Source organism: Saccopteryx leptura, chromosome 1 (assembly GCF_036850995.1).
Source record: "Saccopteryx leptura isolate mSacLep1 chromosome 1, mSacLep1_pri_phased_curated, whole genome shotgun sequence".
NCBI lineage: Eukaryota > Metazoa > Chordata > Mammalia > Chiroptera > Emballonuridae > Saccopteryx > Saccopteryx leptura.
The window spans coordinates 325,545,903-325,564,012 of record NC_089503.1 but is presented as its reverse complement, the minus strand read 5'-3'; the positions used below and the strand labels follow the sequence as shown (position 1 = coordinate 325,564,012).

General features: G+C 38.4%; 1 protein-coding gene across 3 annotated transcripts in view; it reads right to left on the bottom strand.

The window, feature by feature from the left end:
* Positions 1–16,447, bottom strand: part of CCNC (cyclin C) — a 31,694-nt gene extending 15,247 nt beyond the window's left edge. Inside the window, exons 1-5 of one of the 3 annotated variants that reach the window (XM_066358822.1) lie at positions 15,701–16,447; positions 7,745–7,851; positions 5,830–5,914; positions 5,603–5,672; positions 2,635–2,686 (exon numbers count right to left, since the gene is read on the bottom strand). In XM_066358822.1, the coding sequence (XP_066214919.1) occupies positions 2,635–2,686; positions 5,603–5,672; positions 5,830–5,914; positions 7,745–7,851; positions 15,701–15,732 (346 nt within the window). In that variant the 5' untranslated portion in view covers positions 15,733–16,447. Of the gene's footprint in view, positions 1–2,634; positions 2,687–5,602; positions 5,673–5,829; positions 5,915–7,744; positions 7,852–15,700 lie in introns of those variants that run through there. The other 2 variants (XM_066358821.1, XM_066358823.1) reach the window with 2 other exon arrangements.
* Positions 16,448–18,110: the final 1,663 nt, after the last annotated feature.

The following is an 18,110-nucleotide window of genomic DNA, read 5'->3' as shown; positions in this document are numbered from 1 at the left end:
GGACTAATACAGTATTTATCTTTTTGTGACTGGCTCATTTCACTTATAATAACGTCTCTAAAGTTCAACCATGTTGTGTAGCATGTGAAAAACTTCAAAATGTGTCTAATTCAATTCATACTCCTTCAATTCATCTAACAGTTCTGCCAAATTCACCTTCCTGATGCTTAATTCTGGCATCAACCTCATGTGGAAAATAAAGTTTTCAAATGTACCACTACTGCCAATAGAATAAATGCAGACTCCTGACTGAAAGCCTTGTTACCTGGCCCTCGCCAGGTAGGGCTGTCCCCCACTATTTCCTTACTCAACATTCACTGAATGTAAATCATTTGCTTTCCCTATTTTTGACCAAATTGTCCAATGTTTTTAGACTGTCTTTCCCTTGCAATTCCCCAGGTTCAAATTTTATCTTTTTTTACCAAATTCTTTTTAAGCCTTTCTGGATTCATCTAAAAAGTAATCTTTTCCCACTCCAGACATTCACTGAATTCTCTAAGTCTCTTATGCCAGTGGTTTTAAACATTTTTACACTTGGGGGCCAGTGAAAATAGGAGAATTATTTCGGGGACCGCTAAAGCAAAAATAAAAACCACAATTAGGCCTGACCAGGCGGTGGCGCAGTGGATAGAGCATCAAACTGGGATGCAGAGGACCCAGGTTTGAGACCTCAAGGTCGCCAGCTTGAGTGTGGGCTTATCTAGTTTGAGCAAAAAGCTCACCAACTTGGACCCAAGGTCGCTGGCTCAAGCAAGGGGTTACTCGGTCTGCTGAAGGCCCACGGTCAAGGCACATATGAGAAGGCAATCAATGAACAACTAAGGTGTCGCAATGAAAAACTGATGATTGATGCTTCTCATCTCTCTCCATTCCTGTCTGTCTGTCCCTATCTATCCCTCTCTCTGACTCTCTGTCCCTGTAAAAAAAAACACAAAAAAACCCAATCATAATTAGTATTTTGTACATTATCTTTTAATACTATAAAATGAAAATTCTCTAAAATAACCAGAAAAACAGTAATATATTTTTAATAAAATATAACTGAAATTTCTAGAGAGCAATATTTAATTAAGTCAAGCTAATCTGAATGCTTCTTATCTGTTGCACATGATTTATAAATGCTCTGCATGGTGCACAAGGTTGTTTGAACAAGCCTACAAGTTCCAAAGATATCTAAAACAACCTCAATGATATTTTCATCGATGATACAGGCTGATAAGTGGCAATCACCCTTAGCATAAGTAAATTCAATTAAGATCACTGGGTCTATAATCTTTATACAATATCAGGGTGGTTAACTCATTTGCAGATTTTGACATGAAATTTCTGGCAGAGCAGCATCAGTCTGCAAACTGGTAGTTGAAAAACACTGTCTTATGCCACTTACTTTCTTCTGTATTAATAGTTGCTTGTGCATGTCTTATTTTCTTGTTCTTAAAGTACTGTGTATTTCTCTGTGTATCCACTACTGCATGCATATAGCATTTTCCAGTGATAACAATGCTGCTGCTGCTGATGACAGTAGCCACTAAAGTTTAAAAGGATTATGGACTGAATTGTGTCCCCCTACAATTTCATATGTGGCAGCCCTAACTCCCAATGTGACTGTACTTGGACAGAGTCTTTAGTGAGGTAATTAAGGTTAAGTAAGGTCATAAGGGTGGAGCCCTAATTCTATAGGACTGATGTCCTCTTAAGAGAAGAGACACAAGGGGTACACATGCACAAAGAATGGGCCATATGAGCCTGACCAGGCGGTGGTGCAGTGGATAGAGCATCAAACTGGGGCACAGAGGACCCAGGTTCGAAACCCCAAGGTCACCAGCATGAGCCCAAGGTCGCTGGCTTGAGCAAGGGGTCACTAGGTTTGCTATAGCCCTCCAGTCAAGGCACATATGAGAAAGATATGAGAAAGCAATCAATGAACTAAGGTGCTGCAATGAAGAACTGATACTTCTCATCTCTCTCCCTTCCGTCTGTCTCTATCTGTCCCTCTGTCACCAAAAAAAAAAAAAAAAAAGAAAAAAGAAAAAAGAATGGGCCATGTGAGAATACAGCAAGAAGGTGACCATCTGAAAGCCAGGGAGAGAGGTCTCAGGAGAAACTAATTTGTTGATATCTTGATCTTGGACTTCCTATGTCAAAACTGCCCTGGTGGGCGTGCTAGGTGGATCCCGGTTGGGCGCATGCGGGAGTCTGTCTGACTGCCTCCCCGTTTCCAACTTCAGAAAAATACAAAAAAAAAAAAAGTGGATAGTGCCTGACAGAGAGGAAAGAGGGGGAGGGGTGGAGAAGCAGATGGGCCCTTCTCCTGTGTGCCCTGGCCAGGAATAGAACCCGGGACTCCTGCACGCCAGGCCGATGCTCTACCACTGAGACAACCGGCCAGGGCCAGGAACTATCCACTTTTTAACAATGTCTTAAATGTAATACTATTTTTAAAATTTTGTATTTTTTTAACTTTATTTTTAGTCAAATACACTAGCCATAAAGGTGACCTCAGGGGATTTAATAAACCCAACTAATCTGTCACAGATCTTATAAACAGATCTTATGTCACAGATCTTCATCTATGCCTTATGAAGCTTTCCAGAGAATTACAATGTTAAAGCAGGATATACTTTTTGCACTTACATACAGAAGTAGCAGCAGCACTCAGTCTTGTATTTGAGACTACTCCAAATTCCTAGAGAAAGAAAAGTACACAAGATCAGGTACATAGAAACCCACAAACCTAAGGGTATCTGAAGTCCATTCAAAACAAACTATTTCCTGTGTTCTTCCCATTTTATAATATAGTCTGTTCATCTTCTGCCTATTTGAAGTATGATGTATTTAAATCCCTAAATGTAGACTTTTAAAAGAATTGCTACAATTTAAGACAAGTGTTTAAATAATTTTATAATTTAACATTACTGAAATGTACCAACTAGAAATCAAGCCTTAAAATGACATGATAGTTTTCTGCACTCAAATTAGTTTACAAGGAGATTTTTTACATTCTACACTTAAATGCAAGAATATTAGGTAAGCTTTCTATTTCATTGGACCTGGACTAACACGTATTTCATGTCATTTAATAATAAAATAATTGAATTTCTGAAGAAGATAAACTTTAACCTAACAAGATTACAAAAGCCTTCACTTCATTTTAAAATGGAAAAATTAAGAATTGGTTCCTTAGCCTACAAAAGAAACTAAACTAAATCGAGTCTGTTCAAATATCTCAACCTACATCCCTACCCTTGAGAATGGAGGGTGTTGAGGGCACATATGCATATATATACTCACATTTAAACTTCAAAACTATAACAAATCAAAAGTAAACACCTGAGACATCTTTTTTTAAGTACCATCTCCATACAATCCCCACATAACTGGACAAACACATAAAGATCTGGTCATTGTTAAAAATGTGCTATAACCAAATGTGAAAAGACAGTGAAAACTTCCACTAAGTAAATTATAAAACAAGGTTCTACTTAGAAAATCACATAATAAAATCAATTAAGAAATAAGAGAGCCTGACTAGGTGGTGGCGCAGTGGATAGCCATTGGCCTGGGACATGGAAGACCCAGGTTCGAGACCCCGAGGTCGCCAGCTTGAGCACGGGCTCATCTGGTTTGAGCAAGGCTCATCAGCTTGGGCCCAGGGTCGCTGGATAGAGTGGGGGTTCACTCAGTCTGAGGTAGCCCCCTGGCCAAGGCACATGTGAGAAAGCAATCAATGAATGGCTCTAAGGTGCCATAGCAAAGAGTTGATGCTTCTTATCTCTCTCCCTTCCTGTCTGTCCCTATCTGTCGCTCTCTCTGACTCTGTCTGTCACAAAATAAACAAACAAAAAAGAAATAAGACAAATGAAAACTCCCAAGTTAATCTATTAAGAGTATAGTTTTATCAAAATTTTGTTTAGGTTCTCACACTGGTTGTGCTTCAAATACATAAAATCACATGGTAATATTTAGAAAAACCACCGCATAATTCAGGACTTTTATAAATATTTTCTTTTCCATTAAAGAACTTAACAACAACAAAGCTGGTTCTGCCTCCTTAAACTATCACTTATGATGAGAAAACCTTAAATCGTTAGTAAGCTTGTCTTAATATAATTTCCAAGAGTCAACTCTCACTATTTTAAGTAATAAATAGGAGAGATGTCATGAATAATCCTAGATAAGGGCTAAAATAAAATTCAAAATGAGTATCAAAAGGAATGTAAACTACTAAATTAAAATTACATTTAATATTCAAGAACACAATTACTATTCTAAATACCTAAACTAAAAATAGAAACATTACACAAAACTTTCATTATGCTAACAACTGCATGGATTTTTTTTTTTTTTTTTTTTAAAAGAGAGTTTTTTATTATGTACCAGGTCACAGATAAATCATCAGTTTTCGTTGTGGCACCTTAGTTGTTCATTGACTGCTCTCTTTTTAAATTTTTTTAATTTTATTTATTCATTTTTTAGAAAGGAGAGAGAGAAGGAGAGAGAGAGAGGAGAGAGACAGAGAGAGAAGGGGGGAGGAGCAGGAAGCATTAACTCCTATATGTGCCTTGACCAGGCAAGCCCAGGGTTTTGAACCAGTGACCTCAGCATTTCCAGGTCGACGCTTTATCCACTGTGCCACCACAGGTCAGGCCTGCATGGATTTTTATATAACCCAGTCATTACCTGCTACTATTATCTGGACTTTACCTGAGTTCTCAAAAATACTGAAAGTAAGTAAGGTAAACAGAGATTTGGTTTCAGCTGCACATTTCCTTCTCTCTTCTCTCTTCCTCACCTAATTTCTCTACTTACTGCTGAAATGACTCCTCATAAGACTCTACATAGCTTGAGCCATTCCCAATCCTGGCCTTCCCTACTGCTTCCCTGTGGCTTGGTAGGCAACCAATCATCAGGAGGCAGGAGGGAAGACAGTAGGACATAAACAAATAGAGAAGAGGAGATACTGTCCGGTTATAGCAAGAAGCTATAGCACTTACAGAATACTACTTAGTGCCAAACAATAAATCTTAGTGCCTGACCAGTGGTGGCACAGTGGAAGAGCACTGACCCAGATTGCTGAGGTCACTGGTCACCAGCTTGAGCCCGAGGTCTGATCCCTGATCAAGGCACGTATGAGAAGCAATCAATACACAACTAAAGTGAAGGAACTATGAATTGATGCTTCTCTCCGTCTCAAAAAAAACCTGTCTTAGAAGCAGCACAGCAAAGCAGTTAAGTGCATGGCATGGGATCAGGAGCTAGATACCCATCGTCCAAATACTGGTTTTGCTGCTTAAAAGCTCCACAGGCAAGTTTTTTAACTCATTGTGGCTCAGTTTCCTCATTTATATCTCTCTCTCTCTCTATCTCTTTGTTATGAAAATTAAGTCAGGTATAGTTGTAAAATAGCACTTAGTAAATGCTATAAGTTTGTTAAATGAATATAAAATAAAGATATATGTATATTTCTTTGTTTTTGTACAAATGTCAATATTTTGCAAAGATCTCCATATATTATTATTATTACATAGGTAATGTAAAGACAGGCAGATTAGCCAATCCACATTAATGACACTTTGATGAAAAACAGAAAATTATTTCCTACCTCTACTTTGGATGCCAAAAACACACACGTAGGAGCCATTAATACAGGATCTATACTTTTCAGAGAATACCTAATAAAACAATAAAACAAAGTTAAACATAGGAAAAACACTGGGAAAAAAATTAAGATAATTCTATGGCAAGCACATGATCCATCTATCCTAATGTGCATCAAAATTAGTAAGAGTTTCAAATAAGCATAACATTCCCGAAATAGAACAGTCCTACCTGGCATAGAATCTCTTGAAGTAGACTGTAGCAGTGGCAATAACTTGTTGTCTTAATTTAAGATGTTCACCTAATGCTTGGATAACTAAAAAAAATAAAGTTTTAAATATTTCTAGTATCATTATAAGATTAACATTGAACAGTAAGTTCCACGTGGTTAAATCATAACTACATTCATTTTTTAACAGAGAAAAACCTACATGTGCTATAAAGCTCTACTTGGATCACAGTGCTAATATTAGAACTTATAAACTTGTCAAAAATATATAGGTATGCATAAACAACAAAAAATACAAACTGCTCCACAGCAAATCCTATTCTTGTATTAAGGAGGTTGAATGATAGGTATTTCTCTTCTTCTAAGAATTTTCAATGCCTTTCATATTACCTTTAAAATAAATATAAAAAGAAAATATTAAACACCTATCAAGCTCACTTTACTACTGATTTATAAAATTTATTTAAAAATCCATAATGGTCCCTGGCCGGTTGGCTCAGTGATAAGAGTATCAGCCTGGCATACGGATGTCCCAGGTTCAATTCCAGGCCAGGACACACAGGAGAAGTGCCCATCTGCTTCTCCACCTCTCCTCCTCTTGCTTCCCTCTCTCCATTTTTCTTTCTTCTCCCCTCCTGCAGTCACGGCTAGATTGGAGCAAGATGGCCCCCGGGCACTGAGTACGGCTCCATGGCCTTCCACCTCAGGTGCTAAATAATGGCTCCAGATGGGCAGAGCATTGCTCCCTAGTGGGCTTGGCAGGTGAATCCAGTCAGGGCACATGTGGGAGTCTGTCTCTGCCTCCCCTCCTCTCACTAAAAAAGCCTCCCTCCAAAGCAAACTTGTAAGATAGGAATGCCCAATATATGCTATCAATCTAAAGAATCACTTATCCTCAAAGTAATCTCCTTTAGCCAATCTTAAACTTAGTTTAATAATGCATGATAAAAAATGCATTATATAGGCTTAGAAAGATTGATGAATACTTTGAAAAAAGTCTTGAATGTCTCCGATACTAAGATTCAAAATAACTTTATTTAGATCACTTAAAATGATACGCACTAGCCTGACCAGGTGGTGGCGCAGTGGATAGAGCGTCAGACTGGGATACGGACGACCCAAGTTCGAGACCCGGAGGTCGCTTGAGCGTGGGCTCATCTGGTTTGAGCAAAGCTCACCAGCTTGGACCCAAGGTCTCTGGCTAGAGCAAGCGGTTTCTTGGCCTGCTGAAGGCCCAGGTCAAGACACATATGAGAAAGCAATCAATGAACTAAGGTGTCCCAACAAAAAACTAATGATTGATGCTTCTCATTCATCTCTCTGCATTCCGGTCTGTCTGTCCCTGTCTATCCCTCTCTCTGACTCCCTCTCTGTCTCTGTAAAACAAAACAAAACAAAACAAAACAACAAAAAAAAGGCACTAACCAGTTGGCTCAGTAGTAGAGTGTCAACCTGGCATGTGGAAGTCTTAGGTTCGATTCCCAGTCAGGGCACACAGCAGAAGCCAACATCTGCTTCGTCCCCCTTTTCTTCCCCCTAGTCTCTCTCTCTTCCTCTCCTGTGGCCATAGCTTGACTGATTTGAGTGCATTGGTCCTGGGCACTAAGGATGGCTCCATGTAGCCTCTGACTTAGGTGCTAAAAATAACTCGGTTGCGAGCACTGGTCACAGGTGGGCAGAGCATCAGCCCCAGATGGACGTTGCCAGGTGGATCCCAGTCGGGGAGAGTGCAGGAGTCTATCTACCCTCCTCTCACTTATAAAAAAAAAAAAAGATAAATGAGCTGTAAACAAATTACATGTATATTTTAAAATGTTAATTAGGGACTAAAACAGCTCATCACAAATTACTATACAAAAACATTTTAATTCAAAGGTAAAAAAACTGTACCATTTAAATCAATTAAAATAAGTTTACCATTTGTAAAAAATATTTGTAATTTCCAATATTCTTCTTCTGAGAGAAACTTTAAATCCTTTTGGCGTTCCTTCAACAAATCTTGTTTATCCAAAATCCATTGCAAACTAGAAGAAGCAAAGATATAGACATGCTATAGAAAATCAACTAGCAAAGTCATAGAAAAAATTCTAAGATTGAACAAGTTATTAACATTCTGAGAAATATGTACAAAGTACACATAACCCTCAGCCAGTATTTTCCACATTTCTTGAAACTCCGACACTGAGAATTATCTCACTAATGTAAATATTCCCTGAAAAAAATTTTATCTTTTGTCTTCTCAGCTTTGCTGTATTTCATTGATTCTAAGATTTTTATATCAAGATGCATCTTATAATCAGTGATGCCTAAGACTTTTAATTGGCAGCACATTTATTCTTGAGTGATACATAAAATAATGGTGAAATTATTTGGCACCTAATGATGGTGCCCTGCATGTGACAAAGTATATACATCTTTTCTCAGTTGTTCACGGGTAACTCAAGTATAGAGTATTTAATTTCCCTACTTCACAATTCCAAGCATTTTAAAAGCTGATTCAGAATTTATTCACTGATAGCTTCCTTCCTCCTATCTAGTTGCCTTTTTTTTTTTTTAAGTGAAGGAAAGAGACAGTCAGGAATGGAGAGAGATAAGAAGTATCAACTCGTAGTTGCAGCACTTCAGTTGCTCATTGATCGCTTCTCATACATGCCTTGACCAGGGGGCTCCAGCTATGCCAGTAACCCCTTGCTCAAGCCAATGACCTTGAGCCTAAGCCAGCAACCTTAGGCTTCAAGTCAGCAACCACGGGATCATGTCTATGAGCCTGTGCTCAAGCCAGCAATAGGGTTTCAAACCTGGGTCCTTAGTGTCCCAGGTCAACGCTTTATCAGCTGCACCACCACCTGGTCAGGCTAGTCAAGTTTATTTTTAATCAGAGATATGAAAATCAGAGACATGACCCCCCCCCCCCAAAAAAAAAAAACCATTCTCCACCTGCTTTGGTCACTCAGAATGTACTGGAAGTCTTTTTGTCATTTTATTATTCAGCATCCTTTTAAATTGCTGTACAGCGCTATAGCAGAATCATTATTTCGTTAATCCCATTGATAAGCATGTAGTTTATTTTTCAACCATTACAAGTAATAGTTTAATTACTATCTTTGCAATTCATCCTTGTATATTTGATTAATAACATATTTGGAATAATTTTGTAGAAGTACAACTGATGGGGCAGTTTTGCTGGTAGCTCAAGATATAAATTGTCAGTTTAAGCTCTGTAAGTCACACAATTTCCACTTCTATTAACAGTACATGGTTTTTTAAAGATTTATTGATTTTTTTTAGAGGAGAGGAGAGGGAGAGAGAAAGGAAGACAGGGAAGCAGCAATTTGTAGTAGTTGCTTCTCTTATGTGCCTTGACCAGGCAAGCCCAGGGTTTCAAATGGGCGACCTCAGCATTTTAGGTCCATGCTTTATCTGCTGCACCACCATAGGTCAGGTCTACATGGGTATATTTTAAAGTATTTAACCCTATGGTTATTGCCAATCTTTTAAATACTTTACAACTTAAAGACAAATTAGTGTCTTACTATCTTGGTTTTAAGTGTACATCTGAGATGAAATATTTTCCATGTCTTTATTGGCCTAATATAGTTTTTGTACATTATAATTCTAATATGTCCATTCTTCTAATGAGATAGTCATCTTTTTAAAGATATTCTTCTGATCTACGGTTTGTATATTACAGATAATCATTTGTCTTATCCAATATGCTACAAACATTTCCCATGTTTAGCATATCTCCATTTCTTTCTTTTTTTTTAAAAAAAATTTTTAATTTTTTTATTTTATTTATTCATTTTTTAGAGAGGAAAGAGGGAGAGAGAGGAGAGACAGACAGAGAGAGAGAGAAGGGGGGAGGAGCTGAAGGCATCAACTCCCATATGTGCCTTGACCAGGCAAGCCCAGGGTTTCGAACCGGCGACCTCAGCATTCCAGGTTGACGCTTTATCCACTGCGCCACCACAGGTCAGGCCTCCATTTATTTCTATACAGAAATCTGAATCACTTATATACTGAAATCTACCCATATTTTACTTGAACTTTATGCTTGTTATGCATAAGGCCTTCCCTGACAAAATAATGACATATATATGTATTTACTCATATTTCCTAATATCCTTAGGGTCTTTCCTTCGAATCTGTGATCCATCTGGAATTTGTTTTGGTACAGTGTAGAGATCCAGCTAAACGTTTGTCAGTGGTCATCCAAATGTCACCAAAGTATTTTCTAATGTATAATTTTATTATTGTATTTGTATCTTCTTTATAATTTCCTATTTTTAATTTTTCTTTTTTCTATGCCATGCTATTTTAAAACATATAAAAGTAAACAATTAAAATCTGGTATGAAAAATACCTCTCCTTGATACTGTTCTTCAAAAAATTTCTGGCTATTCTAATTATTGCTCTAATAGCTGAATGTTACGTCCCAAGAAAAGAAATTCATTCAAAACTTCCTTTGGAATTGCATTAAATTTAAATATTAATATGAATAGAAATAACTCTATAATGCTAGAATTCAAACTCTACTTATTGAAATTTTTATGTTCTACTACAGAATTTAAAATTTTTCTTCCTGTAGGTCCTGTATATTTATTTTTGAGTATTCCCTACTTTTTGTTGCTATTGTAAATTAAATTTTTCTATCATTCACTAAATAGAAAACTTTCTACTTCAATATTTTATAAATTGTGATGTTATTAAACCTTTATTTCCAATAATTTTTCAATTAACTGAATTTTCTAATTTTATCTCCACATATTGATACTTTCATCCTTTTTGTATCTCTATCAATTGCATTAAATAGTAAATTCAAAACTGTTTATAAAGCACAGTAATTTTTCTACTGTTTCATTATTAAATATCTCTTGTTGATACTTTGTTTTTATCATGTTAAGAAAACATGCTATTTGCCCTGGCTGGATACCTCAGTTGGTTAGAGCACCTTAGTGAAGCAGAGGTTAACAATTCAGATCCCTGGTCAGGGCATATACGGGAACAAATCGATGTCCCTGTCTCTTTCTCATTCTCTTCCTTCCTCCTTCTAAAAAATCAATATAAATAAATAAGTAAAACAAAACAAGAAAACATCCTATTTCTTTTAGTAAGAGCGTTAGTCAAGAATAGATGTTGAGCCTGACCTGTGGTGACGCAGTAGATAAAGCATCGACCTGGAATGCTGAGTCCGCCAGTTCAGAACTCTGGGATTGCCTGGTCAAGGCACATCTGAGAACTATGGCCTGATGCTTCCAGCTCCTCTCCTCTACCACACCTTTCTCTCTCTCTAGTATCAATAGTAATAGTAATAGTAATAATAAAATAGATGTTGAATTTTATTAGATGTCTCTTTGATACCGTCATTGTCTATTAACAGATTTCCTAATATTAACTATATTACTGTAATAAAAATCATTCATTTTTATACTTTTAATGTAATGTTGGACTCCATTTGTTAATATTTTATGATGCCTACATCAATATTCAAAAGTGAGACTTTCTAGTGATAGCTTTGCTATATTTTACCAGTGTTGTAGCTTCATTAAAAACAAAACTTGAAAATACGTGAACAGGACCAAATTCAATAGCAGATCCTCTTGAAAGTGAGAAAAAAATTTATCCAAGAAATAATGTGGGCCTGAGCAGTTTTTAAGGAGTAGTTCTTTTTATAAATGTTTTGATATTTAAATTTATTGCCATGGAAATAATCCAAATGTACATCTGAGTTTATTTTTCTTATTCCTAATTTTGTATCAGTGTATTATCCCTTTTTGCCCAATTCAACTAGTAGTAGCTCAGTCTGTTTTGGTTTTCCCTTCCAAAGAACTAGTTCTTATATAATTTCTATTTTTTTCCTTTTAATAGATTAACATCAGTGTTACTTTTATTGTTTCAATTTTTCCCCCAGGTGTATTTCCTTTTCAATATTTTTATTTGTATTTTTTCTCAATTATGCAGGATATTAATTTTCTTATAAATTTTACTTTGTCTACAAATATATATATATATATATATGGTCTACCAGAAAGTTCTGTCCGTTTCTATCACAAGTTTCAACACGTAAGCACGTTTATTTGGCGCATGTGTGCTTCTCTATTTTTATCACTTAATGTATACATACTGATGTAGCAAATTAACCAAAACAAAGTTGATTCACGTTAGTCTTATGTGTGAAGCGACAGTGTACCCATGGCTACTGATAAAGTTCAATTACGCCACTGTATTTTGGGGACTTGTCAAAAAATTGCAGAACGCCTGACCTGTGGTGGCGCAGTGGATAAAGCATCGACCTGGAAATGCTGAGGTGGCCGGTTCGAAACCCTGGGCTTGCCTGGTCAAGGCACAAATGGGAGTTGATGCTTCCAGCTCCTCCCCCCTTCTCTCTCTCTCTGTCTCTCTCTCTCCCTCTCTCTCTCCTCTCTAAAAATGAATAAATAAAATAAAATTATTTAAAAAAAAAATTGCAGAACTAGGCTGGGAAATTCTGTCGCATCCACCATATTCCCCATACTTAGCACCCTCCGACAATCAGTTGTTTTTGTCCTTACAAAATTTTTTGAAGGGCAAAAAATTCAAAAATGAAGAAGATATCAAACAAGCACTGGTTCAACTTTTCGCATCAAAAGATAAAAATTTTTCAAAAATGGGATATACAAATTGCCCTCACGCTGGCAAGAAATCATTAATAATAATGGCAATTATATTATTTAATAAAGTTTATTGACGGTAAGAAAAATTTGTATTTTTATTCCAAAAGCGGACAGAACTTTCTGGTAGACCTTATATATCTATATCTTGACCTCATTGTTATTCCTTGATATTATATAACTATTTTTTTACCTCTTTGACACAATTAAAGTATCCAAAGTTGGTTTTATACTTTTAATTTTTGTTTTCTGTTCATTAATTCATTCAGTCTCCCAGCCAGTTTTTAGTGTCCTCATTTGATTGCATCATGATCAAAGAATATGTTGTTCTAATACAACTTTCTGGAAAATATCATGCTCTGTTGCAGATTTATCATTAATTTCATCTCCACATTCATTTTACGTTTTTTTAAAAAAACAAACTTCAGCCTGACCAGGCGGTGGCGCAGTGGATAGAGCGTTGAACTGGGATGCTGAAGGACCCAGGTTCGAGACCCCGAGGTCGCCAGCTTGAGCGTGGGTTCATCTGGTTTGAGCAAAAGCTCACCAGCTTGGACCCAAGGTCACTGGCTCGAGCAAGGGGTTACTCTGTCTGCTGAAGGCCAGCAGTCAAGGCACATATGAGAAAGCAATCAATGAACTAAGGTGTTGCAAGGCGCAACGAATAACTAATGATTGATGCTTCTCATCTCTCTGTTCCTATCTGTCCTTGTCTATCCCTCTCTCTGACTCTCTCTGTCTCTGTAAAAAAATAAAATAAAAATTATATAAAAAAATTTTCAAAGATTTAAAAGTTTTCCATCACAGTACATAGCATGTAGTATAAACCAAGACGACATATAAATACTGCATTTCACCAAATTTAAGATGACATTGATTTTGAGTCACCATTATTTTATGTGCTACTAGGAAAAAATGCCTCACTGAAATGTTAAAATGTGCACCTTAAAGCCATAAAATACAGCATATTTCAATGGGGAGAGATAGACAGAAACAACAATCTGTTCCTTTATGTGCCCTGACAAGCAATGGAACCCTTAACCTTTGCATACAGGTGCCAGGTTCTAACCATTGGTCAGGGCTATTTTGTGTGTTTTTTTAGAATGGTCTTGTGTTTCATACTTGTTCCTTTTGGGCAAGGGACTGCATGATTCTTAAAGAACCAGAGTAAACCTGACCAGGCAGTGGCAAAGTGGATAGAGCTTCGGAATGGGACGCAGAGGACCCAGGTTCGAAGCCCTGAGGTCATGGGCTTGAGCACAGCTCACCAGCTTGAACCCAAGGTTGCAGGTTTGAGCAAGGGGCCACTCTGTCTGCTGTAGCCCCTGTAGCAAGGGGCCACTCTGTCTTATATGTGCCTTGACATATAAGAAAGCAATCAAACCTGACCAGGTGGTGGCGCAGTGGATAGAGCATTGGACTGGGATGTGGAGGACCCAGGTTCGAGACCCTGAGGTTGCTAGCTTGAGCATGGGCTCATCTGGTTTGAGCAAGGCTCACCAGCTTGAGCCCAAGGTCGCTGGCTCCAGCAAGAAGGATCACTCTGTCTACTGGAGCCCCCAGGAAAAGCAATCAATGAACAACTAAGAAGCCACAATGAAGAACTGATGCTTCTCATCTCTCTCCCTTCCTGTCTGTCTGTCCCTATCTGTCACCCTCTCTGACTCTGTCTCTGTCACCACAAAAAAAACAACACAAAAATAATCAATGAACTAAGGTGCCACAACAAAGAACTGATGCTTCTCAGCTCTTTCCCTTCCTGTCTGTCTCTATCACACACACAAAATAAAGAATCAGAGTAAGGCAAAGTGTCCTCTTTCACCAGGACTATTTTAATTGGGAAGCAAGGACAATTTCAAAAAAGCACAATTAATGTTACAATAATTTGATATTTGAGAAGTGGAAAAAAAACAATTATTTTTATAAATTAGATCCAGCCCCTGTTTTGATAAGCATTCTCATTATAGCATAATGCTTATCAATAGGGAAGTATGACTTTTTTTTAAAGTTGAAAAGTCTATAAACTCCTAGAAACAGCTAGCTAGTTACCTGTCAATTCTCTCACCTTCATTCCAAGTTTGTCATAACACCTTTCTCACTTCCTGAATTTTGTATTTTAATTTTACCCAAGCAAATATTTCAGTGAGTTTACAGTGAAAATAAAAATAGCAGAACTAAAGCTTCTGTAGCATTTCATCGACACGGAATTACTCTACAGCAAGAGGAAAACCTTAGTCTATTTCAAGCTTTTCTGAAAATAGACTTCCAAGCCCATTGTTTCTTTTTTCCCTCCCATAAAGGGCTAAAAAAAGAAGGAACAATCGAACCACCTTTTTCACAAAATCAAAAACTAAATTACAATTACTAACGCTCTCTGGACATTAAAAATTATTTATACTAAGATATCTTTTATCAGGTTGGGTTAATCTTTCAACAGTACAGTCTAGTAGTCCAAGTACAATCAGTCCCATCTTCACCTTCCTGACTAAACAAATGCACTCAGGGAAAAATGTTTTTAATATTACTCTAGCTCTTCCACGGTTACTAACAGAAACAAAAACTTATTCATGAAAAAGGTTCAAGAAATCGGCGTTACTGAAAAAATACACTGTTAAAATAAAAGGCACAGAATAATGGCATGGATAAATTTTTAGAGCACCTGCCTTATATTTTACTAACATAAAACTCCCTGTAGACATAAAGTAGAGGCAGAAAGCGGTTAGTGAGAAGAAATAAGCCTCACTCCCTCCACTCGAAATAATCTTGAAATCTACTCAAGACAGGAGGTGAATGACAAAGGAATATGATACCCACCCACTGACGAGATCCCAAGCAAAAAGTGAACCACAGCTGTCCCGAAGAGCCAGCGTCACAGTTCTGAACTATGTCACGCTTCCCATACCTGACCCCACGCCACCCCCTTTCCAGCCTCGCTAAACCAAGAAGCCGAAATTAAACTCTCGAGCCTTTCTACCTCGGAGACTGAACCCCCTTCCCCCATCCTTCCCGCTCGCAGATCCCTTCCTCTCGAAACCCGGCCGAAAGGCGGGGAGAAGGGAGTTGCCAGAAAAAGACGCGTCCAGCTTCCGGCCGCCGCCGCCGCCTCCCGGAGACTCCGTGGCGTTCGGGACAGGGGTTAGGAACCAGGCCAAGGGGAGTCGCAGGCCCCGTCCTCGCCGACCCCCAAGAGCCAGCCCCGGCGAGAAGACGGAAGATCACTTACTAATGGGAGCTCTGCCAAAAGTTCCCTGCCATGAAATACAGCTTGCCCTGATAAAAAAGCACCAGCCGGCGAAGCGGCTCGCGGAGCGACCATAGACCCAGCCCGCCCGGTAACCGCGCTCTTCGATTTGATCTGCTCGGTCCGCTCCGCGGCGGCGACGGTAAGAGGAAGAGGATGGCACCCTTCTCTTTTTGACGCCGACCTGCAACACTCTACTGTGTATACCGGTTCCTAAGGATAAAAGTTCCGGGCCGCCCCGCCATAGGAAAGGAAGCTGACTGGGAGGAAACAGCCTGGGACGCTCTGAGATAGTGGATAGGAATTGGTGCTCACGAAAGCTCGCGGCGGTCGAGAAGCTCTCGCGAGCGCTTACTGCCGGTTCAGGCCTAGAGCCTGAGCCGCTTGGACTTCTGGGGGCAGTAACCATACGTTGAGTGGGAGTGCAACGCTTTTTTGGTTTTGTTATTCATCTTACAGTCCTCCAAAGCAGCACAGTGGCGTGTTGTGTTAAAGGTTTTCCGACTTTAGTTCTTTCTCTTGCAATTGGGAAGAGAAATAAGAGTTTATTTTGGCTTCAAGGACCTACCAGAATTTACTGGCACCAAGTGGAGTACATTCTTAAGGGAGTTATGTTGGAGTGAAGCGGCGGCATCATTCTATTTCCTTTAAATGCTAGGAAACTACTAGTTTTGCAGAACAATATTTGCATATGTGTATAAGTATATCTATAGTGTATTCTCATATATGTACTAAATAGAAACACAGCCAAAACGCGTTAAATTTTACAAGATGAAATAATCCGGTTCTCATTTCTGTTATCATTGTGACATTTTAGTTATTGTAAAACTTTCCCCCCAAAAATGGATACACGTGAAAGTTGTTCATAGATAACCACTGTTCTGAGATAGTTTGAAAAAGTATTTTTCACTCTGGGTGAAGACCAATTAGGGTGTGGTGAAATTGAATATAATAAGCATTTTCCTAAATGAAATAAAAAAAAACAGGTATGTTAGAAATTGCAAGGATATTATTTAAATTTTTCATTCAGTTATATATGAATGAATGTACAATGTTGAGATGTGAAATACCATATGATTTCACTTATATGTGGAATCTAAAGAACAAAATAGAAAAAACTCATAGATAACTGAGAACAGATGAATGGTTGTGAGAGGGGGTTGGGTGAAAAAGGTGAAGGGATTAATAAGGAAAAATTGGTAGTTACAGAATAGTTACTTGGATGTAAAGTACAGCATAGGGAATAGAGTTAATATTGTTGTAACTGTATATGGTGCCAGGTGGTTACTGGAAATAACTGGGGAGAAATTTTGTAAAGTATATGATTGTCAAACCATTATGCTGTACACCTGAAACTAATACAAAATAATACTGAATGTAAACTGTAATTGAAAAATAAAATTTAAATTACAAAAGAGGTATAAAATGCATCTTAGTAGTTTAACATAAAAGTGTTTTATATCACATGTTACTCTCATAAAGTCCCATGAAGTCTGATATGGATTAGATTGCTCTCCTTGATGGTTGTTCTCTAGATCTTCAAGGATCTAGTGTTTCCATCTTTCTACTACTCTTATCTTGTCTCTTTGCCTCCATGTTGGGCAGATAAAATATATTATGCTCACTTTGTTAAAGATGGCGCTGCCCACGTGGAAGCCCGTCACCCAGGTGATGGTATTGGTTGCCCTGCTTGCTTGGGATGGGCGTGATTACATTAATGTGTGTTGGGGGCGGGCAGTGGGCAGGCTTTGGGACTAAGCCTTTCCCACCCTTTTTGATGTGGGGTGGTGCACTCTCATGAGGAATCCCATTGTGCCTCAGATAAGTGACTTTGTATCAGAGACTTCCTTGTTTGTATGTTGGATTAAAGGTTTTGGTTTCTATACTATAAAGTGGGGCAGACCGGAAGCTTGCTCTCTCTTGGTTCCTGAGATTAGCATTAGAGGAGAGAGCAGAGAGGAGAGCAGAGAAAAGCCACAGGGAGGAGATGAGAGAAGCAGCCAAGATGGAAGATGGCAGAGTGCTGAGGGAGAAGCCAATTTGTGCAGAGTTTATGCAGAGAGAAGAAGATGGGGAACAGAGGTGAATGGGGCTGGTGAGCTAGAAACTGATTCTAGGAAACTCGGATAAGTCTTTGTGACTCGCTTTGTGAGTGCTGAATGAGTGGGTTTTGGAGCCCAGTGTGTGTTTTTACTCGCCGGGTGCAAGCTAGGATTAAAGGTAATGGCCCACCAGTTCCTGGCTCCATTGTTTCATTACCATCTGTCCAAATCCTATGAGAACCTGCATGTGAATGGCCACAATGGCGGCTCCTGGCCTTACACTCCAGTCTTAAAAATCCTTTTAGAGAGCGTGCCCAGGGCTTTCACAGTCTCTTAATCAGTGTGAAGAG